At 45.4% G+C, this 27794-nt stretch overlaps 1 protein-coding gene across 1 annotated transcript in view; it reads right to left on the bottom strand.

The window, feature by feature from the left end:
* The window catches only part of SLC30A8 (solute carrier family 30 member 8), a 482505-nt gene that overhangs the window by 14164 nt on the left and 440547 nt on the right, over positions 1 to 27794 (bottom strand). Inside the window, exons 6-7 of the mRNA XM_086967033.1 lie at positions 9082 to 9187; positions 1147 to 1281 (exon numbers count right to left, since the gene is read on the bottom strand). Of these exons, the coding sequence (XP_086823159.1) occupies positions 1147 to 1281; positions 9082 to 9187 (241 nt within the window). The remainder of the gene's footprint in view (positions 1 to 1146; positions 1282 to 9081; positions 9188 to 27794) is intronic.

Here is a 27794-nt window from a genome sequence, read left to right as displayed (position 1 = left end):
ACCTCCACCAACTTTGGTGAAAAACGTCAGCAACCTCAAAGTAAGCGTATTGCATTTACCAGAATACAATGAGGTAAACGGTACTGGGATGAGAGGCAGTGTGCTCCCTCCCCCCTGGTGTTTAAAAGGCTGTCTTGAGCCAACAAGCTGACTAGTTCACTTTGTATGCACCTTTGTGCCGCCTGTGGAGTGGTACTGTGACCTGTGAAGACTTGGGCAGTATTTCTGAAACTCCAGATGACTTTGCTCTCTACTACTTCTGCTCTCTACTGTTGAAGGGCTAAACCAGAGACACATGTCTAGAGCTAACAGCACTACCTGCACCAACTTTGGTGAAAAACTGCAGTAACTTTCAAGTAAGCATACTGCATTTACCAGAATGCAATGGGGTGAGCTATGCTGTGATGAGAGGTAGTGTGCTCCCTACCCTTTTGAATATATGAAATGGATTTGTACGTTTGTCACTAGCCTCCATGCCTACTCAACTCCTGGACCCTGCTATGAAGAACTAAATTCACTTTCATTTCCCTCAAATTTCTCCTCGGGTATGACTGGATCAACCACCTACTAACTCATTAAATGGTTCAGTACACTATAAAAGTGTATAAAGTGAGTCAGTGGAACCTTAATGCACGATTTTGCATTGCAGTCAGTCATCTTTCTGTTTGAAGGTAAAAAGTGAACACGGTCTAAATCTTGAGGACTCTATACTGAAATCTCTTCCAGATTCTGAGAATTCAACAATCTCAAAATATTTTAGGATATGTAATTGTGGAAGCTATTATACAAAATACCTGTGGTGTGTGTAGCCAAAGCACCCTTAAGACCATAGTGACTTCTACCTTGTTGGCACCTAACTCCGCATTGGACGACTTGCACATATTTGCATCCCTTTTCCAAGCTCCATTATAAATATTTCTGTGGTAAAAACTGGAGGGCCCAGAGCAATAGTCAGTGCCTCTAGTCGGCTACCATATGCATAAGGCTTCGTGCTGTGGCATCATGCTATCAAAAATTTGCAAAATACATTTTGTTGTCTTAGACATGGCAAACAAATCGCACAAAACATTTTTTTTGCTAAAATTATAGTGTTCATTGGTTGAAAGGAAATTATTATTTGCTAATTTTAAGCATGTTTGTTCTTACCTGCAGCAACATGAGCAGAGAGAATTACTTGGTTCATTGTTAACGCCCAAAGATGAAGGCTGTGAACAGATTTCACTCCACTGACAGATAAAATCTTGTCTTTCACAGCATTTTGAGTAATTCCTCGTGGCGTTCCTAGAGATAAATACATTTCTTTATACAAATAAGTCACTTTTCAAATATATTAAGAGCAACTTCATTGTAGTTTATCAGACCGGCAGAAGGCTGTTAGAGTAGCCAGAATCAAAATGGCAGATTTAACTGAGCTGTCACACTCCTTAAACAGAGAGACCCACCAGAGCAAACTAAACATTCTTTGAGTATCCATGACCCAACTATGGTACCTCGGCCTGAGCAGCCAAGAAAACCTTCAAAGAAAAGTGTACAGGGTGCTGTGTGTAAAAAAAAAAACAATTAAAAAACATTTAAATAAATACATCTAGAACTGAAAGTCCAACCGAATTTTCAACTAAAAAACACCCACATACTGCGTAACCTTTAAGAAAATTGGACCAGGGGATAGTATATAAAATCTAAATGATCCAAAGGAAATATCTATGAAATCTAAGGTAGTTGTAGAAATCTCGAAAAAATGACAACGTCCCCTCAGAGAAGTTAGACTGGGGCTTTAGGACAACGCTAGGCCAACGCAAGGCCTTTTGGATAAGTGCTGGGGTTTGGCCAGTGAGTTTGTACTTTCCTCCCTTGGAAACCAAAGGATGACATTCTTGCCCTTCTTCTAAACAATGTGCAGGAGGACTCCTACTGATATTGTAGTCAGACAGGGAATCAAGGGAGAAGTTTTCACATCTACTTCCCAGTTGCAGGCAGGCTGAGGCAAAATTAATTCATCTGTCATTCAGAAAGACTATAAAACTTTGAACAGTACAGATGGTTTTGGAGACTGATTTACACAACCTCATACATTTCTCTGAGGAGCAGGTGTCATATTGTCATAGAAAGAGACACAATGGGAGAAGAATAGCAAGGTGAGTAGACTGTAGGCAATGGGGCTGTTGTCTGCTCTTCCAACTTGACACACAGTGGAGGGTGTTCAAAATGTGCAGCTTCAATTTTACAAGTGGTTACTGCCTTCTATTGGCTGATGATAGCCTTTTCCGATTTTTGTAATCGTCATCTCACCTCAAGGCCTGATAAAAAATAAAAATGCATGTTAGGCCTCATTTCCAGAAACAAAAACTCAGAATGGGAAGTATTTACTGGATGCAATAAAGACACCCATATTCCGACATAGTATGGATGAGTGTTCAAATGTGGAACTGGAAGTCCAGAAACACACTGCACATTAATAATTTAAGTGTGCTATTCCAGCTACTTTACTTATTGTTATGTGTCCGCATATATATTCTTTTCAAACATCAGTCAATATATTGAAGATATTTACAATTTAGGAATCAAGTCAATAACATGATTTGCTCAAAACCCTACAATTTGTGGTTAGGGAAAAAAGCTGAGATTACAGTCTTGATTCTCAAAGTTGCACAATTACCCGTTCAGAAGTTCTATCACATTTGAACTTCAACATTCTCTCGTTATCTGAAATTGTACCCATAGGCAGATACAGGTGGCCAATTACCTTATATCAGAATGTGTGATGTCATTACTAATGGTAATTCTTTTTTGGATCATATCACTGGTTTTATATACCTGATAAATGTATATAATTCTTGATTGTGTATAGAAACAGTATATATGGATGAATGATTTTGCATGTTTTTGTATTATCTGTAAATGTGTCATAATAAGTGTGACTGAGTTAATTTTAACAATATCATGAAATACAAAAGGTCTGTCTACGGAATTTAGAAGCTTATTGATTACAAAATTGGATATAATCTCCAGGTTTGTCCTAGTCTTTTTTTTTAATTTCAATTAAAGTTTTTAACCCAAAGATAATACCTTTCATCGCAAGCAGAACAAAATTCCACATATTATAGAACCGGAAGCTGTGTGAAATATGGTTACATGCGGCTGCTTTCTTCTGGTACATATTATGAAAGTTCAGTTTTCTAACTTTTTCATTATTTTTCTTGTATCTATTTGCCCTTGCTAATATTTTTTACCTTCATATTTCATTAGGGATATTTTGATTATGATGTGTTCCATTATATTCAATTCATTTTTCTTTGCTGACATATTTAATGCGTGTTGTTTTTTTTCTTTCTGATATTTAGGGAACACTTTTTACATTTATTTTTCCTAGTAATATTTTTGATTGTTGTTCTCATTCAATATAATTTTGAATAAAACACATTTTGCCATTTACACTCTGTTACATTTATTTTTCCTAGTAATATTTCTGATTGTATTTGTTTTTCCATTTTGTTTTGAATGAAACATATTTTGCCTGCAGGAGATTGTTTCTATTGAATGTTATTATTTTTTTCAGTTTTAACTTTTTGAAGCAATTGTTTATTTTGCTTGTTGTTTTATTTCTCTTATTGAATATGTTTTTTAACCCGTTAACCGCGGCGGTAATTCCGCCGCGGTGCGGGCGTTTCCGTGCGCGGGCGGGTCCGCGTCAGCCATTGGCCGACGGCAGCACTGGGAAGGTAGTGCTGCCGTCGACCAATGGCCGACGGCAGCAAGGAAATGGTTAACATACACAATACAGGAATATTTTTGTTTCTTATTGCATCGTTTTGATGTTGGTTTGTTGAGTACTATACCAATATACAATTTCTCAATTGCTTTGTCATATCAGCCCAAGCTATTAGATGCGGGTGAGGTTACACTCACTAAAATCTCTTTAACTGGGTTGTGGTCATTTTGTGGTAGTTTCCCATCAGCTTGGTACGAAATTCTAAAAGAAAGAGAAGGAATGTCTTCCCCCATGAGTACCAGTTCAGGAATTATGAATTGCAAGGTGACTAGTTAATCCTTGCAAAGAGTCTGTGGCTGCTCAGATGTGTTTGTGGCGCTTTTTGTAGTAACTTGTTATCCTTTGAGCTATAAACTAAATATTTTTGGTGAAATCTGCAAATTATGCAACAGATGGCATATGTGGCAATGCAGCAAATCCATAATTATGAGGAATACAATGCAGTCGCTGAATCACACAATTCCAGCAACCATATCTTTAAGTCTAAAAAAAAAAATAAGGACCACATCTGTCCAATATAATTTTATTATTGGACAATGCCCATTACAGTATACATTTAATTAATTGTCAGGTTATGTAGCTACTATAAATAAGTATAAAATATAATACCATAGCTCTGTGTTTCTTCATACACCATTGTTCTTCCTACATCTCATCAGTGTATTAAAAACGAATGCCATTTTCTCATTTTCCTCGTTCATTTCACATTGAAATGTTATTAATTTTGTGAACACATTTTAAATTCTATTGGTATATTTTACATAGCATAAACCTTGTTAAGAACAGCAGAGCGGTGTGTATGGTAAAATGGTTATTACAATGATCGGGTGGAGGGACAGTATTTTTACAATGTTGAGTAATCTTTGAAGAGTCGAGACACGATTTATGTTAATAATATAGGCCCAATTTAGTGTTTGGCAGACAGGGTACTACGGCGCAAAAGCAATGAAGTTCCTTAACCACCAAACTATCAGTCTGCCCACTTCATTTGGTAATGGGTGGACCTTAAGTTTTCCTCCAACAGTTCGCCCATTGGCAGTGTCGATAGATAATGTTCACAGATGGACTGATGAAGATTGTACAATTACACTGCCCACTCTACTTAGGGTGAATGATGTAATGTCTATTTTGAGTCTGTCAAATCTAGGAAAAACACGATGGTGAGGGACAGAAAAAATAATGACAAGCATTCACTGGGTGAAAACTCCCAGGTTGTGGGAGTCATTAGTTTTTGTTTTTAGAAAACAAAATCCTGCTTTGGGAATGTAAAACGTTTGGTCAACAACAGTTGAAACCCAATGGTGATTGTCCACTAAACCTTTTCTACATTGGAAGAAACCACTGTCGCATTGATTCCTTTCAATATACAGAGATGGCTGGTCGGCCATCGGTCATATCTTAATTTGGACGACAATACTTCATCAAGATGGCAGAAGTAATGACCTCCACCACTCTGACGGACAGAATACCAACCATCAAACTCTAAACCAGTATCTAAGTTCCGTAGTTTACTTGTGTCTACAATGACCCTTTAAACTTTCATTTGATTGTATCAATTGGGAACTTAAGGAGAGTAATTCAGTATAAAAAGGCTCTCTTACTAACGATATTGGCCCCAGTAGAATCATGTTTGGTTATTCAATATTTGTAGGCACATAAATTAAAAGGGATGCAGTCATCCCTCTACCTAAATGGTAGAGGGATGACTGCAATGTGTACTGCTGTGACATGTTTCTCCACACACAAATATAATGCTGACAGATGAATAATTGTTGTACTTTCTCTCTGTATACCCACAATATCTCAAACATACTACAAAAACGTTCTGCTATTTTGTTGCCCCCATAGTAAATCATGTGACAAGATACATTATCCATAAACCAGTACTTTCCTATAGTATTGACTGCCAATTAGCTGTGATTCACGTTTGCAGTAATATTGTCCCTTTTCTTGAATTCAAAAGCATGTTATTAGTTATCAACGTAACTAGAGCAATGCATTGGAATACTGCAGGCACACTGGTGCACTTCTAATGTTACTAAATATGTTTCTAGTATTCTTTGGAATATAATGAACATTTTAACCGAGTCAAACGTTTATTTAGATAGCCATGTTATCAAACAGTCAGTGCTAATTGACAACAAACTGATCTTCCTGTACTTGGGTAATAATAATTTCAAGACATACTATTTTCTTTTACTTAATTTGCTGTTGCTCTGGCATTTATGTTTAAACTGTTTCATTTACTGGTAAACTATGTGTTCTAAGAGCATTTTTTTCTCAGCCTCAGTATTGGTGTTTTCATTAAGAATTTAAGAGGCCTTTCAATTATTTGTTCTCTACATTTCCTGAGTAAAGCAACTGGTTTAATAACTAAAGCAGACCACGTTATCCAAATAGAACACCTATGCCATAATTAAAAGCCTGGTTACTTAGAGGAACATGTAGTGTGATTTTGAGGTCTAATGTTAGCCAATAGATTTTAATTTTACTAAAATTATACTTATCTAATATACTTATGGGGACTTTCAGCCACCCCTCTTCAACCATTGATCTGTTATTTTATCACTCTCATTGTCCTTCCACCCACTTCAGCATGGGACAATGGTTCAATCCATTTGTGCTGTGAGTGACACCATTCTGTTCTTTCGCACAGAGCACCACAGCACACAAAATAGTTCTCTCAATGCCAGGGACTGGCAATGTTAACTTTTGAGACCAAGAAATATTTCTGCTTTTACCTAATGATTTTTAATTATATTTATGGGGGTTTGGCCGCTCCCTCAATAATAAAGTTTTAGAAAAACCAAGACAAAACTAAACAAACATTGATAAAGCCAAAAGCCTAGTAGGCACTGCCAGAACTATTGTTTGCCAAAGCCTGTGTAAAAAGTTACATCATGACAAGGATACTGCTGGGAGCATGCAGTGGCCAAGACATAAAAATAACCCTGGTGTCTATAGCTATCAATTTCCTAGTTGTACATTAAACCATCAGACCAGGGGCATCCCTTTTATAGGACAGTTCTCCTCACCCACCAAAAGATGGCATACTTCATCATTAGGGAACCTCCTCATACCGTACTAGTCACGATACGGGCTACAACCCCCTTACTGGGAGGGAGGAGCTCAAGGATGTTTTCATACTAAGAGAGCTATATACTAAATACCCAAATGTGGAGCCATGGTGGTGAGGGCAGCAGAGCAAGTGAAAAGAGTAATTTAATACTAACTACAGGATTCATAAAAAAACTTCAATAGGGCTACTCTGGGCTGGGAATAAAAATAGAGTGGCATTGCAGGAATAATTAAACCAGCTGGTGTGCCACATAGGTCGACATGTTTCAGCCTGTGACCCAAACGGTGCGGGGCTTTCTTCAGGACCTAATGGTGCTGCTGCTAAAAGTGCTAAAAAAAACCAAACATAAATCATATTGAGGTGTATATAAAACCAATGAGTGATCCCTAGGACTTCAGGGTTGATGGATTTACTGGCAGTACCCACCGTAGTCATGTGTCATGCCCCCCTCAACTGACTTTGGCATGCAGCACATAGAAGGGAGGGGTCTCAATCTTCTAATCCCACCACCGGCATACCACTCGCCACACCAAGGAAGTTAAGTTTTCCCTTCCTTGGTGTGGCAAGTGGTATGCAGGTGCTGGGATTAGAGGATTGAGATCCCTCCCTCCCTTGCACTCCATGACAAGGTTGGTTGAGGTGTGACACTCGACTAATGTGGGTACCACCAGTATATCCTTCACCCCTGAAGTCCTTGGGATCACTGTGTGTGTGGGTTATGGTACGCATTCTGGAAGACTGGATCCATTGTTATTTATGAGCGTGGTAGATGTGATGTATACCATGGCTGGTGCCCACAAGGAGTGTGTCTGCAACTTGTATCTCGTCTATGTATTTGTAGCAAACAAGTGGACACTACATGAAACTTATCCATGAACACATTTAGACCTTTCCATAGATGGGCTTTTAACCAATGGGTGCCCACTGAGTACCCTGCTATGCTGCTGATAAGGCTTGCCTTACTCGGAAGTGATATTGTGAATATGCATTTGTGTTCTATTGCCTGCTCACAATGAGTGTTTGCGTGACTTACATCTTGTCTGGTCATTTTTGTGTTAACCTAGCAATGAGCAAAATCCCTAAGTGATAATAACTCATGGGGAAGTTTCTGTAGCTTTTTCCTATCCTGAACTTATGCCTGATTTGTTTGTGCTTTGGATTTTGTGTGTGTGTTTCTTGTATTCTTTGTGTTGCAGAATTTTTTTTTTGTGTTGCAGGGCCTTCACTCTTCTGGTGTGGAACAACACAATACTGTTTAAGTTCTATAAAAATTGGTTCATCTATTCATGCAATCTGGCTCAAGTGTGAGTTGCATTCTTGTGTGTATCTTATCAACTGATACACCTGGGCCTAGATTTACTAAGGGCTTGCATCGCCTGGTCATCACACAAGGCCACACAAGCACTTAAGTCAGATTAATGATGCCATGCAGAGCCACATTGCGTGGCTCTGAGTAGCATAGTAAATCTTGAGTAATGCGTGGGAGCGCAACTTACTGCCTTGTGTTAGCCTGCCCTTGAAAGGCATTCCATGGGTGCAGCATGCGCGATCCCAAGCATCCATCTATGGTTTTTGGCACATTCCCAGTTTTAATAAAACTAGGAAACCAGGGAATGCATCAAAGTGCTACTCCTTCCCAGGTGAGGTGTAACAAGACGAAATATGTTTATTTCTCCTCATTTTTCTCTCTTTCTTCGCATGCCATATGTAAGTAAATATGGCGCATTCCTGCACTCTCCTTGCCACACTACGCAGCGTGGCAAGTTGTCTTGTTGTGTTGCGTGACTGGTTAGAAAATGTGCCTCATGGTGTGTCACGTCTGTCCTCGTAAGCATGACAGAATTTATATAGATTTGCGATACTTGACATTCAATACTAAACCTTTGTCAAAATATAGTTATGACTGCCTGTTTCTTCTGCTCTGTAACTGTTGATGCACAAACTGGTGTGGTCCTGTCAAGGCATGAGCTACATTGTTTTCAAGCATAATAAAGACCTTGCCAGTGCATTTTTGCCCCAACCCGCTGCACAAAAGTAGGTATACTGTGGCATCCATGGGAGGGTGTACTAGGGCCCTCATCCTCAGGATGTCAATGTATGAATTTAATATAAAACCTCATTTTTCTAGCTCTGCTGCAAGAATAGAAACGCGATCATAATGATAATAACAGTAATCGCACAATGAATATATATAATAATAAATATGACTTGTTTCAACAGATATGGATCTTACCTTCCATCAGCAGAAGAAGTATATCCCGGAGGATGGTGATGGTCGTTGCCAGGACAAAGATTGAAAATATGAAGGTGCAGATAGGGTCAGCTATTTTATATTCTGGCTAGAAAATAAACACATTTCAGTCTTTAGTTTCCTTTTCCCGACCGGACCATCTAGCAGAACAGACATCTACCCTGGCTTAAAAAAGATGCTTTAATATCGTTTCTTTTCCTAAAATGCAGATAGCAGGTTATTCTGTAAACTTATGAAAAATATTTTGTGCTGCTGATTTGCAACTGGCTGTTTTAATTGGTAATCTCATCATTGTATGCAATTTTGAAAAAAGTATAAAATTAAAAAGACATGTCTCTTTCCATTTACGTTTTGGCTTACACTTTCTCGTTTTATGGCACACTTATGATCGCCCCTGATTTCGATTTCCAACAGTGTCTATAATTCAAAAACATCTTACAACAAGTAACAAATGCAGAATTTAATGCCATTTAAAAAAAAAGAGTATCCCAGACTAATCCTTTAGCGATACAAATACATGTTATGTTTTTTTTTAATTTTTGGAAGACCTTTATTTATAACGGTTGTACACAGAGCTCAACAAAAAGCCCGAAGGCTTGTCAGTACAGTACATGGCAATACGTCAGTGCACAGAGGATTAGTTACAGATTAAGTAAGGTCAAATTTTGAATTTTAGGTCGTAAGGATAAGCGGTATCAAGACAATTTTAAGTCAGAACATTGATTCCAGGTTCAAAGGATCAGGAGAAATAAGTACACGTTTCGTTTGTTACACCAACACCACGACTATCCCCATAGAAGGAAGCATCTGAATAAACAGTAGTACACACCGTTTAAACTTCAATAAACGAAAAAGCAGTCCACTATATAGCTCATAGAAGAAAGAAGAAAGAATAGAAGGCCCATAGAACAAAAAGAAATAAACAAAAAACCCTCCAACCCCCCACCCTGCACCCCTGCAGCTGGCTACGGCCTACCCCCCACCCCCCTAGCAGTGTGCCTGTCGCCCCAAAAAAAGGAGTCCCGAAGTATAGAAGATAAGAAAAAGGTCCTAACCTATAACTACAATGAAAGTAGTGAGAAGCGGAGAGGAGCCATCCACCAGTCCCCCGGCATCTCCCTCCCGCAGTTTCTATATCAGCACAGGATGTAAAGTCCAGTAACAAAAACCATTACTAGCAGACAGTGTTCAAAGTACAAAATCAGCATACTGCGCTATCCAGGAAATCAGCTCGTCGCACATCCATCTCTGTCAGCCACTAAGAAACTGTCAGTCCGTAGTATGCAGCATTCATCCCTGTCCCGTCTTATCTTTTCTGCCAATGCTCACCAAAGTGTCAGCTCCTAATGCAATCTTTACGGGGAGTCGAAGTGTCCAAGTGGGCTCGAACAGCAGCCCAGGAGCGTCGATTTGATGCAAACGGACCTCGACCATACCCTTTTCACACCGATCCAGCGGCCCCGGCCAGGTCCGAGAGTACACCTTCCACATGATATTCAGCAGAGCAGGGCCAGGGAGGAAAGTCTCAATGTCCAACAACATCTGGGGCGGCCCCCGGGTAATGGGGAGCATGACTTGGGACGAATACTCCTGTCGCGATTCCAATCCGAAGACTACACGTCGTCCCAGGCATTCAATATCTTCAACAAGAGACGCCCTGGGGTTGGGGGTCCCAAAGCCGTCAGTGTCGCTTAGGGCCGCCATGTTGTTGTGGACGAGCATAGAATCAGGCATGCCGCCATGTCCCTGTTGGCTGGCTATTCTCGATCGCCCCAGTGCAGACACGATCTCATCCACCTTGCCACCCAGGGTTCGAACAGATTGCTCCATGTTATGTCGAAGGGCAACAATAGCAGCCATAAGACTGCCATAGTGCAGGTCTCCGTCGTGTCCCCTCTCGATCATGCCTCTCTTTTCCATGCGTCCACGATGACTTTGTGGCTCAGTCTCCTCGAGGCTACACTCCACCATGCCCGTTGTGGTCACTGACAGGGACACACTGATTCGGGCCAGGTTTCACACCGAGGGGCAGCAGACACCTGTGTGTCGCATAAGTGGCCGACAAAACCAATATAGTACACTAAGCAGCTGACAATGAGATGTTAGTTAAGCAAAAAATTCGGGAGCCGCCCGCCGATAGCGGGATAATGCGCAAGCAGTTTCTCAGCGGCGACAATCAAAGCTCCTGCGAACGTGCAATGCGCCCCAAACAAATTGTCAGGCACACTTTAGATCGCACCCTTAGTCCAGCAGGATATGCGTTTCAGGAGTCGGCCTTCCTCGCCACACATGATCCGACCGGTCCCTCTCAGTCGCTGGCGCCCGTTGTTGTTCACGTGGTGGCCGGCCTAGATATCCACTCGAGGCCCCGGTCACAGGGTTGCTGCGGGCCGCGGACTGTAGCGGGATGTTTCTCCCGTTTGGAAGCAGGCGCGAGCCTCAGGATTTCTCCGTGGGTTGTCGGAGGTTTTCATTTCCGCAAGAAGCCGTTTCAGTGCAGGATTGCAGGCAGGATGCGAGCGCAGGAGGAGATGGTCTTCGGAGCCGAGGGACTAGGCGACCGTCCCGGTCGCCATCTTGGCTCCTCCCATGTTATGTTTAAAATCATTTCCCAGGCTTCAAAATTCCATCATGAATTTTGCATGCACTTGCTCATGTTCATTTATAAAACAAATGTACATGTCCGTACGTTGAACGAAATGTTTACTGACTGTAAAAGTTTGTCAGGAGGAACACTGGTTCGGTGTAGTCATAGCCTGTGCAGGTAAGAACTGTGGGGAGGGGTGGGAGTCAACAGATGACAGAATAGGGAAAAGGATAGGAAAAAGGAAAGAAAGCCACTTACCTTGTGCTCGCCGCATAGCCAAGTCTTAAGGTAAGTGTTTTTTTGTTTTAAAATGTTATTTTCACTATTGGGTCATCTGTCCACCCCCTCAACCCCACCCCACCGCTCTTACCTGCAACAGCCACGACTGGGCTCGATATTTCTATACTCTATATCAAAATTCCAACATCTGACTTAAATAGTCCCTCACAAAAAGTCTAGAATATATTTTCCAGTATTGAGATGATTATATTTCTCAACAGCCCCAACCATCCAATGCAAACTGCCCCTGTACCACGGTACTGGACCTGCCACCTCACCAACTCCATCACCTGGTTTAGAGGTCAACCCAGACCCAGAAGAGAACAATAAACCTTCAGATCTATCCAAGAATTCTTCATTGACAACCTAAAGCTCAAACTAATCCTTCGCCTTGTTACCTCCACATGCGTCAAGACCCTTCTAAATGACTAAAATGTATTTTGTGATAGCCTATTGCACACTCTCGCTCCAAATGAAACATGCAAGTGCAATTCTAACAATTTAGCACACTTATGCTCAAAAGGTCTCAATGACAACAATGCTCCATCCGCACACAGGAAATAAAAGGAAAGCAAATTATGATGACCCTGTCAAGCTAAATTCCCTTGGCACTACATGCAGCAAACTCATCATATAAGCGATAACCAAGTACTACACCAAGACCACAGGAAAGCTGCATCAGAAAGAGAATGTCCCACAAAGCTACCTCCTATGAATATGATGACTTACCCTTGTCCTTAATCAAAGCCCTCTCTGCAGAAATACTCTCAGCTGTACTCACTATCATCAAAGCTTATGTCACTGAAGGCATCTTCCCAGAAGCTCCCAAGAAAGTTCAGATCCTCCCACAGAAATCAACAGTTGGCCCTGAGAACACTGTGAACTACATGCCCTTCACTCACTCACTCTTCATTTGCAAGATCATCACAAAAGTAGATTATCCTCAGTTTCATGATCAAATCAAAGCTAATATTCTTCTACACAGCTACACACCTAACATCGGATTGTACTGCAACACAAAGATTGCTATTTTGCAAATCATAGAAGAAGCACTCCTGAACACAAACAAAGATGATCCCTGTCAATAGATATTGGTGAAGAGTCCTGCTGCTTTTGACACTATCGATCTTCCCACATTCATCCAGACCCACAAGCCTTCAATGGGATTCAGTGGCAATGACCATCACTTTCTATCCAATCTACACATGTTCATTCACATGGGCTTCTCGTGATTTCCAAAGCTCCCAATCATATGCAGAATTTCTCATTGTTCCATATTGTCATCTTCAACATTTACATGGAGCCCTTAGGGACTGTGCTCACTGATAACAACATCTAAACTACCTAAAGCTCTATGCCACCGCAGCAGAATTTCTGCTGTATATTAAGAATATCTGGTGCTGGACGCCTGTATCTTTCAGCATACTGTTTGTAAGCCATTTTAGCCACTCTTGAATTCTCGACAGCAGCTAGCTGGATTTTGGTTAATGAACTGAGTAGGATCTGAACTGCCACTGCTAAAAAAACAAAACACCATACACTGGGAAGAAAACCACAAGTGCACTAGAAAGGTAAAAATTCTAATGCACAATGGAATGTGTTATTATATGTCAACTCTGCCAAAGAAACCGAGAATACCCAGTCATTCTGAAGTTCGATAATGAAGCAAGAAAGAAAAAAGTCTGATGCCAACTAGAGCTGATGTAGGTGTTACCTGTACAGATCAACAGCGAATGTTAAGATAAAATCACCAGTTGGCTGCGAAAACGTACTTGACTGTACAGTACTACAATTAATGGATTTTTGGAGTATTGATGAAAAGCATATGAAAGGAACACATTGGGACCATATGTATAATACTACTGTTATACCTTTTGTACACTAAACAGATCCTAAACTTGTTATTTTTGAAAATGTTAAGAAAGATATGTACCAGAATCATATATATATGTATATATATATTACTGCTGCTATACCCACTGTACTCTAAACTGTATACCTCATGTAGCGGGGAAGCGCTCTGGTACCCTTGTTCACGTTCGCGCTATATAAAACTCTATAAATAACTATTTTTCTATGGCCTGGTTCAACATTTCATACTGTCCATCAGAGGGGTGATGATAACTTGATGACTTGAAATTGGTGGTACTTAACATATTTAGTAATGTTTTCCAGAATTATGAGATAAAATGAGAGAGTCGTCCTGAAATAATGAATCTGGGCAGCCCAAGCAATTTTACTATTTCAATTAGGAAGTATCCTGCCACTTCTAGCTTTGTACGCAATTTAGAGAGTTGTATGAAATGTGCCAATTTAGAAAAGTAGTCTAACACTACCCACATTCTACTGTATAGTCTTCCAATTTAGAGAGCTCTACCACAAAACCCATAGATACTTGAACCCATGGAACCTTTGGTGTTGGTAAAGGTTAGAGCAGTCCCACCAGTTTTCGGTCATTGGGCTTGGGCTCCACAGAAATTACACAGGTCTGAATATGTTGTCTGAGATCTTCAAGCATTAACTACTAAAAGAATTTGGTAACATACTCTTGTGTATTGTTTATCCCAAGATTTCCCAGTAGTGGAGCATCATGAAGCCATCAAATATTTTCTTTTTGCAATATCTGGTCAGACATGAACAATTTATTATAAAGTACCTAAAGTCATTGATGATCTTTCCTTAGATAGATCTGGTCTGTCATGTATCCTTTCTCTTACATTAATTTACGTGTGTTCCTCTTTAATTGTCTACAAATCTTCTTCACTCTCCCAATTATTATTAAACTTGAGTGCCAGAATTGTGGGAGGTGTTTCGGTTCAACTTTTGTTCTGTCCCAGGCAGGATAGAGCATCAACCTTGCCAAGGCAATTCCCTAGCCTGTAAGTGATCTGGTAGGAAAATCTAGAGAAAAACAATGACAACCTGACATGCTTGTTCCTGGAACACTTAGATTGAAAAAATGAAAGTTCTTGTAATCATTCCATAAGGTCACAGGATGTTCGGGACCTTCCATGTAATGACTCCAATGTGAAAATTCCTCTTTTGTCACCAATAATTCTCAATAACAGACAATACAGCTCCTTTCAGTAGATGAGAGTGTTAGAGACAAGAATACAATGGATGTAGTTGTTCTTTGTCAGAATTTCTCTGAGACAAGAGAGCTTCCACTGCAAAAGCTGAGGCATCAGACTCCACAATGAAAGGACAATTGCAATCAGTGTGTCTAAGAGCAGTAGCTGTGGAAAAAGCAATCTTTATGATTTCAAATGTGTGTTCCTTTTTCTAGGCTCCTGTGAAAGGGTACTTAATCAGTGATGAATAAGGCTATCTTTCATAAATCCTTACATAATGTGTGTAGAAATTTGAAAAAAAAAGAACATTTGAATCTCCTTAACATTCTAAGTCTAGGGTCCCTTGCGTACACCTTAAATATTTTCAGGATACATCCTTCTCAGCCGCAGACTCTCAAGCCTTGTAGGCCACCTTGTCACGTCCAGCCCAGATCTTGCTTTACAAGTCTTCTTGTTCTGTGCTGTTCCTTTACCCAATTAACCACAAAGATTTCCTCAGACTTATTTTGTTTGCATGTACCAAGTAATGGTAATCGGCATGTGTTGTTTTTCTTTTTAAAATCCTCACCCAGGGGGGCGTGGCCAAGATGGCAGAGTGAGAGGACGCTTCTTCTCGCAGCTCCCCGATCCGACTAGGCCCGAGCCCTGAAATATAGCCTTAACTCCCGGCACAGGGAGAGGTGAGGGAGAGGTTTCTCCCGGCACAGGGAGAGGTGGCAGAACCAGGCGTGAAGACCCTTGTCTGGTCCAAGTCTCCAATTAGCCTCAGGACAGCCCGCCGGACGGCGTTGGAGTTCCGGATCGGGAGTCAGAGGAGGAAGAGGCCGGCCCCCGAAGCGCGTCGGGGGAAGGACCGCACGCCGTGCCCACCGCCGATCGGAGTGCACCGCCAGAGGAGGTATTGCACCATCACGCCCGGACGGCCCTGAATACCAGCGGAGTCCGCCGGGCCGGCTCCGTGGGAGCAGCTGTGTGCGGCACACGGGCTTCGGTCTATTCGACTGAGCGCCCGCTGGGAGAGAACCGGAGCAGGAGGGGCGCGGACCCGGGGCTCCACGCTGAGTCCTGCATTCCCGGTCCCCCCTGGCGGGGCCCCCCGGCTTGGTGGGCGTCCATAAGGCACCAAGAAAAATCCGGTTGACTTGGAGGTCCCGGAGCTTGCATTGACGCACGTTGGCCAACCATCGGCTACTGATTTCGCGACACGCGGCACGACTGGGCAGAAGTGGGAGGCGGCCTGAGAGACCCGGTGGGCCACACAGCGCTTCCCCCGCCCGGAGTGATCGAGGTCTGGCGGAGGTGACGAGCACGGGAGCGATACCCACGCCTGGCAGAGCCCACGGCAACCGGAGAACGGGGCCTACTGGAAGGGTGAGCGGCGTAATGGGGCCTGCCATCGCAGCCACGACTGAAGCCTAGTGCGGCGGCGCTGGTAGCGCTCTTTTCGGCTGTACCCGGAACTGCCACTGGTGACGACCGACAGTCCCCTACTTGGCCCAGGAAAGCACCCACGGGGCAGGGAGTGTCGTGCCGAGGAGACGGGAGAGCTGGCCTACACTCGATCCAAGATGGCATCCGGCAAAGGCACCAAGCGAGGAGACCGCACTCTCCCCGAAATGCTCAACAGGCCCCAGCAAAGAGAAGACAGGGGGCAACCATCTCAAAGCCCAGCCGGAGGATCGCAGGTTGCGAGTTGAGGGGAACCGCCTGTCACTGGATCGTTCCTTGAATCGCTGTTCAGCACCCTCAGAGACGATTTTCAGACATTAAAACAGGAAGTGGCGGATGAAGTTCGGAGGTGCGTAGAGAGGTGGATGAATTGGGGGAGCGAGTGGCCACAGTGGAGAGCACGAACCATCGTCTCGACGAGGACCTCGTACAGCTGCAACAGGAGGTGTTGCGCCTCAGAGACCAGCATCTGGACCTGCAAACGCACAATGAGGACCTTGAAAACCAGTCTCGACGAAACAACATCCGAGTCCGGGGAATTCCGTCTACAAAAGAAGGCTCGGATGTGGCTGGTTACCTGAGAGACCTGTTTAGGGCTATCCTGGGCGAACCACCGGAGTTCCCGGTCCGGATCGATAGGGCACACAGGGTTGGACCGCCGCGACGAGCGTCGGCGACACCTCCGGACATCCTAGCGTTTCTCCCAGACTTTCCACTGAAGGAACGCATCATGGCTGATGCCCGGAAGCAACCCTCATTCACTTTTTGTGGTCACTCTGTGGGACTATATCAGGACTTGTCTGCCATCACTCTCCAGAGACGGAAATCATTTAAGATTGCCACTGACTTTCTGAGAGAGCATGAAACATCCTATGCCTGGGGTCACGCCTTCCGCCTCATCTTTAGATGGAATGGCACGATGCATCAACTCAGATCGCTGCAAGAAACGTGTGCGGTTCTGGGGATCACGGCGGAGGAGGAAGACACGACTACACCGAGCCAGAGACGCTGCCCCAGAGACAGCTGGCAGAGGGTGTCGCGGAGACGAGTGTCTGCCAACTCCAGACGACCGGACTCACCTACCATTAGAACTGGCATAGCGAATGCAGTCTCCGAAGCGGCCAGAGACAATGCTTCCAACGGTGATGTAGCGCTGACAGCATAATGACGCTCCGGGGGGAGAACACCACAGCCTTACTGATGGAGCAGGTTCGGGTCTTGGGGGGAGGGGGGCTATGGGGGGGGGGGAAGGGGGAGTAAGTGGCCGGACGTCCACTTTGGTAACTCACCACAGACTTGTCCGCTGGGCATGACTGGGACTGACAATTGTTGGGGTTTCAGGGGTTTGAAGGAGGGAGGGTGAGGAGGGTGCTTGGTTGTTTGCAAGAGGGGTTTGTTGGGGTGTAGAGGGAGACGGGGAAGGGGGGGAGGGCACGTTGTTTGGGGGAAGTTTGCGGGGGGTTGGGGGGGGAAGAACAGGGACCGTCCAGTACTATTGATTCAGTCGCTACAGCCTCACAGTGCTCCTACACACTATCTGCACCACAGCACCCCTCTTGGGCTGTGACCCACTGCTTGAACTTTGGTTTCACCCACACAGATGACAGCTCTTACAGTAGTCACCCTTAATGTGAAAGTGTTATATAACCCTGTCAAGAGGAAGGCAGTGCTCTCCTTACTGGAAAACACACGCGCATATATTTGTCTCCTGCAGGAGACTCACCTCCGAGCCAAATACTGTCAGAGGATGCGCTCCCACAAATTTCCCACACAATTTTTCTCTTGCAACATTACCAAGGCAGCCGGGGTAGCAATTCTAGTGTCCAGAACATTTAAAGGGGAGGTCCTACATAAATTTGCTGAACAGAAAGGTAGACTCCTCGCTTATAGGGTTAAGTACGGGGGTTTGATATTCACCATCGGGTCAGTGTATAGCCCCAATGAACACCAAGAACGATTCCTTCACTCGGTCATGGTGGATGTCACCGCCACCCCAGACAGGCACATAATTAAAGGGGGGGACCTGAACATGGTATTCGATTCTTCCTTGGATAGGTCAACGCAGAGGTATCCGCAGACAGGGGAAATTTCGCAGACGGGCAAACACCAACTGGAGGAGTTAGATCTCCACGACCTTTGGCGCCGCCTCCACCCCACCGCCTGAGACTATTCCTATTACTCGCACGCACATAAGACCTACGCATGTCTTGACCACCTGTTAGTCACGGGGCCGGTCTGTGACTTGGCCATTGATTCAGGGATAGGGGTTCTCTCTCTGTCGGACCACGCCCCTGTTACGGGGACGTTTCAATTGCCACCGATGTCGCCCAAGCGTGGGGTCTGGCGCCTCAGGGATACTCTTTTGCATAAAAAGACGGTGGTGAAGCATATTCACGACTCGATACGTGATTACCAAACACACAATGATAATACTGATACCACCCAGGCGACACAGTGGGCGGCATTGAAAGCAGTGCTCCGAGGGGAATTCATTGCCATCTCCTCCGCGGAGAATAGGGAACGACAGCAAAAGCGGGATGAACTCACCAGTAAAGTGCGAGAGCTGGAACAGGTTCACCAGAGGACGGGAGCTCCCAGAATCTGGAAGCAACTTAAGGCTGCGAGGAAACTTCTGTCAGCCTTAGATATGGACAGGGCGGAATATGCTGCATTACGCTTGAAGCACGCATATTATGCGGGTGGAGACAAATGTGGCAGGCCTCTGGCACACAAGCTCAGGGAAGTGCATAAAAGGCACTTGGTGAAGGAGCTATCGACATCTACTGGGGTGTTGGTTACGGAGGATAGCCAGATAGCGGAGGGCTTTCTCCGATTCTATGCTGACCTCTATACGGGCGAACCCCCGTCAGCACAGGCGGAAGCGGACTATCTGGCCTCGATTGACCTTCCCTCTCTCACTCCGGAACAGGCGGAATACCTTGAAAGGGACATCCGAGTTGAGGAGGTGATTACAGCCATCTCCAGGCTTAAACACGGGAAGGCCCCGGGCCCGGACGGTTACACATCACTTTTCTATAAAACATTCTGCCCTGTGCTAGCCCCGATCCTCACGCGCCTCTTTAATTCCTTCTCCACTCCTGGAGCTATCCCTCCAGATCTACTTCGAGCAACTGTTTCGGTCATCCCTAAACCGGCGAAAGATCGGACGCAATGTAGTTCCTACAGACCGATCTCTCTCTTGAATATCGATCTCAAGTTGTATACTGGGATCCTGGCGGCCCGTTTGGCACTTCATCTCCCGGGACTGGTGGACTCAGATCAGGCCGGATTTGTCCCCGGGAGGCAAACAGTGGATAACACCAAGAGGGTGATCCATATACTAGAGAAAGCCTCCCGGATACCCGGGGAGAGGATGCTGCTAGCCGTTGATGCGGAGAAGGCCTTTAACCGGGTGCATTGGCCGTATCTGAAGAAGGTATTATCGAAAGCGGGTATTGGTGAGAAATTTCGCACCCTGGTGTTCAATTGCTACAAATCCCCATCGGCAGTGAGGCGGGTTAATGGCTGCAGCTCCCAACAGTTCGCAATAGAAAGGGGCACCAGGCAGGGGTGTCCATTGTCCCCGCTCCTATTCGCACTTTATATGGAACCCCTTGCCCAGAGGATACGCCAAGAGTGCGCTGGGAATAAGGATGGGGAGGTACATTCATACCATTAGTCTCTATGCAGACGACATCATATTGACACTGGCAGATCCGGAGAGGGCACTCCCAGCATGCATTGATGAATTAGAGACCTTTGCTGCCGTCACAGGCTTTAAGATGAACATGGGGAAGTCGGCGGCCCTTGACGTTTCGCTGTCTGTCGCCACTAGAACTAACTTGCAGGGCCGGTTCCCCATGCACTGGTCTAAAGATCTGGTGCCCTATTTGGGCATACGTCTGGCGCCACGTTGCCCGCCATGGTGACCGCTAATTATACCCGCCTAGGTACGAAAATAAAGGAAGAACTGGGTCGCTGGAGCAAAGGCACCTTGTCCTGGCTGGGCAGAGTTGCCGCGGTGAAGATGACCATCCTGCCGCAGGCACTATACCTGTTTCGAGCCCTGCCGCTGCAGCCCCCGAAAGGATGGCTCCAGCAGATTCAGGCGGACATTGCACGTTTCATATGGCATGGTCGCAAGCCCAGGCTTAAAAGGGCCCTGACTACACTGGCACCTGAGGCGGGGGGACTGGGGGTACCGGACTTACGCAAATATTTTCAGGCAGCTCAATTACGCTACCTAGTGGAGTGGAGCAAGTGGGAGTCTGACAAACACTGGCTTTTTCAAGACTAGGCGGTGGCGGGCCGGACTCTGCAAGAGGTGCCCTTTTTGCGTAGGGCACATCGCCCACCCAACTTATAGTCGTCTTTTATCACACGGGGCCCGATAAGAGTGTGGGACGCCACAAACGCGATGCACGGGCTCACCACCTTCCCTTCACCGTTCACACCACTGATTGACAACCCGGATTTCCATCCTGGAATGGAACCAGGGGCCTTTGTGCGCTGGCGAGCTGCGGGATGCAGAGCGCTATTTCATGTATATAGTCAGGACGGCGTCATTCCGTTTCCAGACCTCAGGAAGGAATATCAATTGCCTGAAACGGAATGGTTGCGCTACATGCAGGTGCGCCATTGGACGCTGCAGCCACAGGTGCGTGAGTCGGCAGATAGGAAGCTCCTTCCCTATGAGAAATGGCTTGTAACACGCATCTCAGATACGAAACTTATCTCAGATCTGTATAAATTCTTGCAGCCTTCCTCCTTTGATCTTTATAACCCTGGTAGGGAACGCTGGGAACGAGAACTGGTGAGATCCTTAAGTCACACGGATTGGGACCACATCGCTTATCGAGCTCGACACTCCGCATACCACACTGGGCTTACAGAAACATTCACTAAAGTGTCCACATACTGGTATTACAAGCCACAGAGACTGCATGAGATGAATCGCAACATCGACAACACTTGTTGGCGAGCCTGCGGGCAGATAGGCACCCTCACTCATGTTTTATGGGACTCCCCATTACTGTGCCCCAACTGGAAGGAAGTCCTGGATGAGATTGACTCAAACTTCAATATTAAATTGCCCCGCTTCCCAGCATACGTACCGTTGGGCTTACCCAATGGGCTAATGTATCCTCTGCGGTCTGGTAGAGGGAGGCAAATTGCGATAGCACTGGGCTCTGCCGTGCAAAATATACTTATTCACTGGCGCACCACCACACTCCCCTCCACAACAGGTTGGTAGCATAGATTATGGCATGTCCTGGGAATGGAAAAGTTGTCGCTTGTGGTGGCGGGTGAGGTGGAGCAGTTTAATGACCTGTGGCAACCGTTTCACTCACTGCTTGTAAGGGAATTTACAGAACTTACATACCCCCGATATCTCCGTTTGTTGAGATTGACTACACTAGCGGATTCAGATGACCAGCGTGCCTAGGACTGTGGGCAGCTGAGGGAGAGGGGCGGTTTGGGGGGGTTGAGGTGGGAGAGGGAACGTGGCACTGGAGGGGGGAGGAAATGGGGGGTTTGCGGGGTTGGGAAGGGGTGGGGGAGTTTGGGGGGGTTTGCTCATTTTGAAGTATCTTATTGCAGCATGCGCACCAACCATCACATTTGGATGAATGTTACGTTTTGCAGAGCCCTTGCGCGCTGGTGCGCTACTATATGGTTGTGTCTTATGCACTGCTTCTTTGTGACAACTGTTTTTTTTTCATTTGTGAATGTCTCAATAAAATGCTTTAAACCTAAAATCCTCACCCAGTCTTTTAGTGCTCTGCTTCACCATCGGCTATCATCCTGGTTCCAAGAAACAAGGATGGGCCCAACCATTGTGAAGGGAGCACTTTGATATATCTTTTTTAGGGTCAGTTAAAAGAGAGACATTCCTAAGGCTTCCCCAGTATCCCTTTATTTTCGGTGCCCCCATTCCAGTTGAAATTAAAAGAATTTGGATGCTCATGGGTATGATTCTTCTGGCATCTTTTAGTTCGACATGTTTCAGCTATGTTAATAATAATGTTGCCCTATGCCATATCATTGAACCTCACATATACTCCTCTTGTGATACTATTGCCCGTGCTATTTCAGTGCTCGTGACTGTTTTTTTTAAATAAAAAATCATTAAAAATTAAAGGTTCTTTCAACTTATTGTCCATTCAGTCAGTATGTTTTTCTATTTGGTTTCCAAGCAAATTGGTTTTAGATCGAATTGTTTCAAAGTAATTGTATTTGGCGCTCTGTTAATGGAACTATTCACTTATTGCAAATGATATTGAAATTAAAATATCAACTGTCTCTGGCTTTTATGGTACAGTTGGAGCAGGCAGTAGGTTGGTGGGATAAGGGGGATTCAAAGTTTTTTTTAAATGAACTCATCTCAGTCTCTGTCCAATAGTGCTTTCATGTTGGAAGGCAATCTCGCCGAGCCTTGTTTATCTCTGATTGGCATCCCTTATTTAGGGGAATTAAGTTACTATGTTGCCCAGTTTCCCTGGTGTATGTCTTGACTGCCAGACCAAGATGCTCTCTCCATGGGCCCCAATGTTTCTGAGGTTTTCCTACACACACCTACACACACCCTCCCTTCATATATCACAGCTCACTGATTTTAGTGCAAAATATGGACATGATCTGTGAAAGATGTCTTTGACCCTGATTGCTGCACAAGAACACAGGCGTAAATTGCAGTCCAACATGGCAGATGGACCCTCTGCACAGATTACTACAAAGCCTCTAGAAAAGTAGCAACCTGACTTTCTTCAAGCAAATGGATTATAAATAACATGGGGGCTAATTCACAGAACTAATCTGAGACAAAATCCTAAACTTACTACATCTAGTATTCACAGAGGGCACTTATGATTTTTAGTACTCACAGAAATCACTTATGACTCCTAACTTTACGTCTGCAGTCGGACCCTAATCTCTGCATCCGGACCATGCTCTCCGCACCCGGACCGTACTCTCCGCACCTGGACGGTGATCTCCGCACCCGGGCCGTATTCTCCGCCTCAAGACGTAATCTCTGGTTCAGGCCGGATAAAGTGTAATCAATGGGCTGGAATGCAATTTTTACGAAAAGGATAAATTAGGAATGTGTGATAAATGATAGAGAAGGTCATGAAAAATAGTCTAGGCAGGGAAAAGGGTATGGCCAGACACTACATCATAACACAGAAGAGTTTTCTCCTTTGGCAGATCAGTTGTCTGGGGGTGAGTGTTTGATTTGCTCAAATGCTCCGTCCATCATCCCCTTTAGTATCGCTTTGTTCGCCTTGAGTAGGCAGGGTCCTTTGCTTACTCTGCCACTGGATTCAAGATAGACTGGCTGATGAGGGTTATGAACCCGAAAGCGTTCCCGAGATGCTTGTTTCCGGTCCAGGGAAGACATGGCTTGGCAGTTCGGGCTGGACTGTTCCCATGAGGCACAGGGTCAGACTGATTTGCATATGGCCATGTCTGAACTGGGTTGGGGGAGTGAGCTAAAGAATGAGGATGGATTTAACTAAGATCAGTTGACTGGGGGTGAGTGTTTGATTTGCTCAAACGCTCCGTCTATCATCCCCTTTGATATCGCTTTGTTCGCCCTGAGTTGGCAGGGTATGCCCAGACGTGGATCCCTTGCTTACTCTGCCAATGGATTCAAGATAGCCTGGCTGATGAAAGCTATGAACCCGAAACTGGTCCCAGCATGCTTGTTTCCGGTACAGGGAAGACATGGCTTGGCAGTTCGGGCTGGACTGTTCCCATGAGGCACAGGGTCGGACCGATTTGTATATGGCCATGTCTGAACTGGGGTGGTGGAGTGAGCTAAAGAATGATGATGGATTAAATCCAGATCAGTTGACTGGGGGTGAGTGTTTGATTTGCTCAAAAGCTCTGTCCATCATCCCCTTTGGTATCTCTTTGTTCCCCCTGAGTTGGCAGGGTCTGCCAAGACGTGGGTTCCTTGCTCACTCTGCCACTTGATTTTAGATAGCCTGGCTGATGAGGGTTATGAACCCGAAACCGGCCCCAGGATGCTTGTTTCCGGTCCAGGGAAGACATGGCTTTGCAGTTCAGGCTGGACTGTTCCCATGAGGCACAGGGTCAGACTGATTTGCATATGGCCTTGTCTGAACTGGGGTAGTGGAGTTAGCTATAGAATGATGATGGATTTAAACAAGATCAGTTGACTGGGGGTGAGTGCTTGATTTGTTCAAACTCTCGATCTATCATCCCATTTGGTATCGCTTTGTTCGCCCTGAGTTGGCAGGGTATGCCCAGATGTGGGTCCTTTGCTCACTTTGATACTGGATTCAAGATAGCCTGGCTGATTAGGGTTATGCCCAGACGTGGGTTCCTTGCTCACTCTGCCACTTGATTTAAGATAGCCTGGCTGATGAGGGTTATGAACCTGAAAACAGCCTCAGGATGCTTGTTTCCAGTCCAGGGAAGACATGGGTTGGCAATTCTGGCTGGATTGTTCCCATGAGAAACAGGGACAGACTGATTTGCATATGGCCGTGTCTGAACTGGGGTGGTGGAGTGAGCTAAAGAATGATGATAGATTAAACCCAGAACCGTTGAATGGGGGTGAGTTTTTGATTTGCTCAAACACACCGTCCATCATCCCCTTTGTTATCGCTTTGTTCGCCCTGAGTTGGCAGGGTATGCCCAGACGTGGTTCCCTTGTTCACTCTGCCACTGGATTCAAGATAGCCTGGCTGATAAGGGTTATGAACCCGAAACCTGTCCCAGGATGCTTGTTTTTGGTCCAGGGAAGACATGGCTTGGCTGTTCAGGCTGGACTGTTCCCATGAGGCACAGAGTCAGACTGATTTGCATATGGCCTTGTCTGAACTGGGGTGGTGGAGTGAGATAAAGAATGATGATGGATTAAATACAGATCAGTTGACTGGGGGTGAGTGTTTGATTTGCTCAAACACACCGTCCATCATCCCCTTTGTTATCGCTTTGTTCGCCCTGAGTTGGCAGGGTATGCCCAGACGTGGTTCCTTTCCTTACTCTCCCACTGGATTCAAGATAGCCTGGTTGATGAGGGTTATGAACCCGAAACGGGTACCAGGATGCTTGTTTCCGGTCCAGCGAAGACATGGTTTGGCAGTTCAGGGTGGACTGTCCCCATGAGGCACAGGCTCAGACTGATTTGCATATGGCCATGTCTGAACTGGGGTTGTGGAGTGAGCTAAAGAATGATGATGGATTAAACCCAGAACCGTTGACTGGGGGTGAGTGTTTGATTTGCTCAAAAGCTCCGTCCATCCTCCCCTTTGGTATTGTTTTTTTCCCCCTTAGTTGGCAGGGTATGCCCAGACGTGGGTTCCTTGCTCACTCTGCCACTGGTTTCAAGATAGCCTGGCTGATGACGATTATGAAACCGAAACCGGCCCCAGGATGCTTGTTTCCGGTCCAGGGAACACATGGCTTTGCAGTTCAGGCTGGACTGTTCCCATGAGGCACAGGGTCAGACTGATTTGCATATGGTCGTGTGTGTACTGGGGTGGTGGAGTGAGCTAAAGAATGATGATGGATTTAACCAAGATCAGTTGACTGGAGGTGAGTGTTTGATTTGCTCAAACGCTCCGTCCATCCTCCCCTTTGCTATCGCTTTGTTCGCCCTGAGTTGGCAGTGTATGCCCAGATGTGGGTTCCTTGCTCACTCTGCCACTGGATTCAGGATAGCCTGGCTGATGACGATTATGAAACCGAAACCGGCCCCAGGATGCTCGTTTCCGGTCCAGGGTAGACATGGCTTGGCAGTTCAGGCTGGACTGTTCCCATGAGGCACAGGGTCAGACTGATTTGCATATGGTCGTGTGTGAACTGGGGTGGTGGAGTGAGCTAAAGAATGATGATGGATTTAAACAAGATCAGTTGACTGGGGTGAGTGCTTGATTTGCTTAGACGCTCCGTCCATCATCCCCTTTGGTATCGCTTTGTTCGTCCTGAGTTGGCAGGGGATGCCCAGACTTGGTCCCTTGCTCACTCTGCCACTGGATTGAAGATAGCCTGGCTGATGAGGTTATGAACCCGAAACCGGTCCCAGGATGCTTGTTTCCGGTCCAGGGAAGACATGGCTTGGCAGTTCGGGCTGGACTGTTCCCATGAGGCACAGGGTCAGACTGATTTGCATATGGCCATGTCTGAACTGGGTTGGGGGAGTGAGCCAAAGAATGAGGATGGATTTAACTAAGATCAGTTGACTGGGGGTGAGTGTTTGATTTGCTCAAACGCTCCGTCTATCATCCCCTTTGATATCGCTTTGTTCGCCCTGAGTTGGCAGGCTATGCCCAGAGTGGGTCCCTTGCTCACTCTACCACTGGATTAAAAATAGCCTGGCTGATTTGCATATGGCCATGTCTGAACTGGGTTGGGGGAGTGAGCTAAAGAATGATGATGGATTTAACCAAGATCAGTTGACCGGGGGTGAGTGTTTGATTTGCTCAAATGTTCCGTCTATCATCCCCTATGATATCGCTGTGTTCGCCCTGAGTTGGTAGGGTATGCCCAGACGTGGATCCCTAGCTCACTCTGCCACTGGATTCAAGATAGGATGGCTGATGAGAGCTATGAACTCGAAACTGGTCCCAGGATGCTTGTTTCCGGTACAGAGAAGACATGGCTTGGCAGTTCGGGCTGGACTGTTCCCATCAGGCACAGGGTCGGACCGATTTGTATATGGCCATGTCTGAACTGGGGTGGTGGAGTGAGCTAAAGAATGATGATGGATGAATTCCAGATCAGTTGACTGGGGGTGAGTCTTTGATTTGCTCAAAATCTCCGTCCATCATCCCCTTTGGTATCTCTTTGTTCCCCCTGAGTTGGCAGGGTAAGCCAAGACGTGGGTTCCTTGCTCACTCTGCCACTTGATTTAAGATAGCCTGGCTGATGAGGGTTATGAATCCGAAACCGGCCCCAGGATGCTTGTTTCCAATCCAGGGAAGACATGGCTTTGCAGTTCAGGCTGGACTGTTCCCATGAGGCACAGGGTCAGACTGATTTGCATATGGCCATGTCTGAACTGGGGTGGTGGAGTTAGCTAAACAATGATGATGATTTAAACAAGATCAGTTGACTGGGGGTGAGTACTTGATTTGCTCAAACGCTTGATCTATCATCCCCTTTGGTATCGCTTTGTTCGCCCTGAGTTGGCAGGGTATGCCCAGACGTGGGTCCTTTGCTCACTTTGCCACTGGATTCAAGATAGCCTGGCTGATGAGGGTTATGAACCCGAAACCGGCCCCGGGATGCTTGTTTCCGGTCCAGGGTAGACATGGGTTGGCAGTTCGGGCTGGACT

Source organism: Lissotriton vulgaris, chromosome 4_1 (genome assembly GCF_964263255.1).
Source record: "Lissotriton vulgaris chromosome 4_1, aLisVul1.2, whole genome shotgun sequence".
Lineage (NCBI taxonomy): Eukaryota > Metazoa > Chordata > Amphibia > Caudata > Salamandridae > Lissotriton > Lissotriton vulgaris.
Note: the sequence above shows the minus strand (reverse complement) of the source record. Positions and strands in the feature narration are given on the sequence as shown.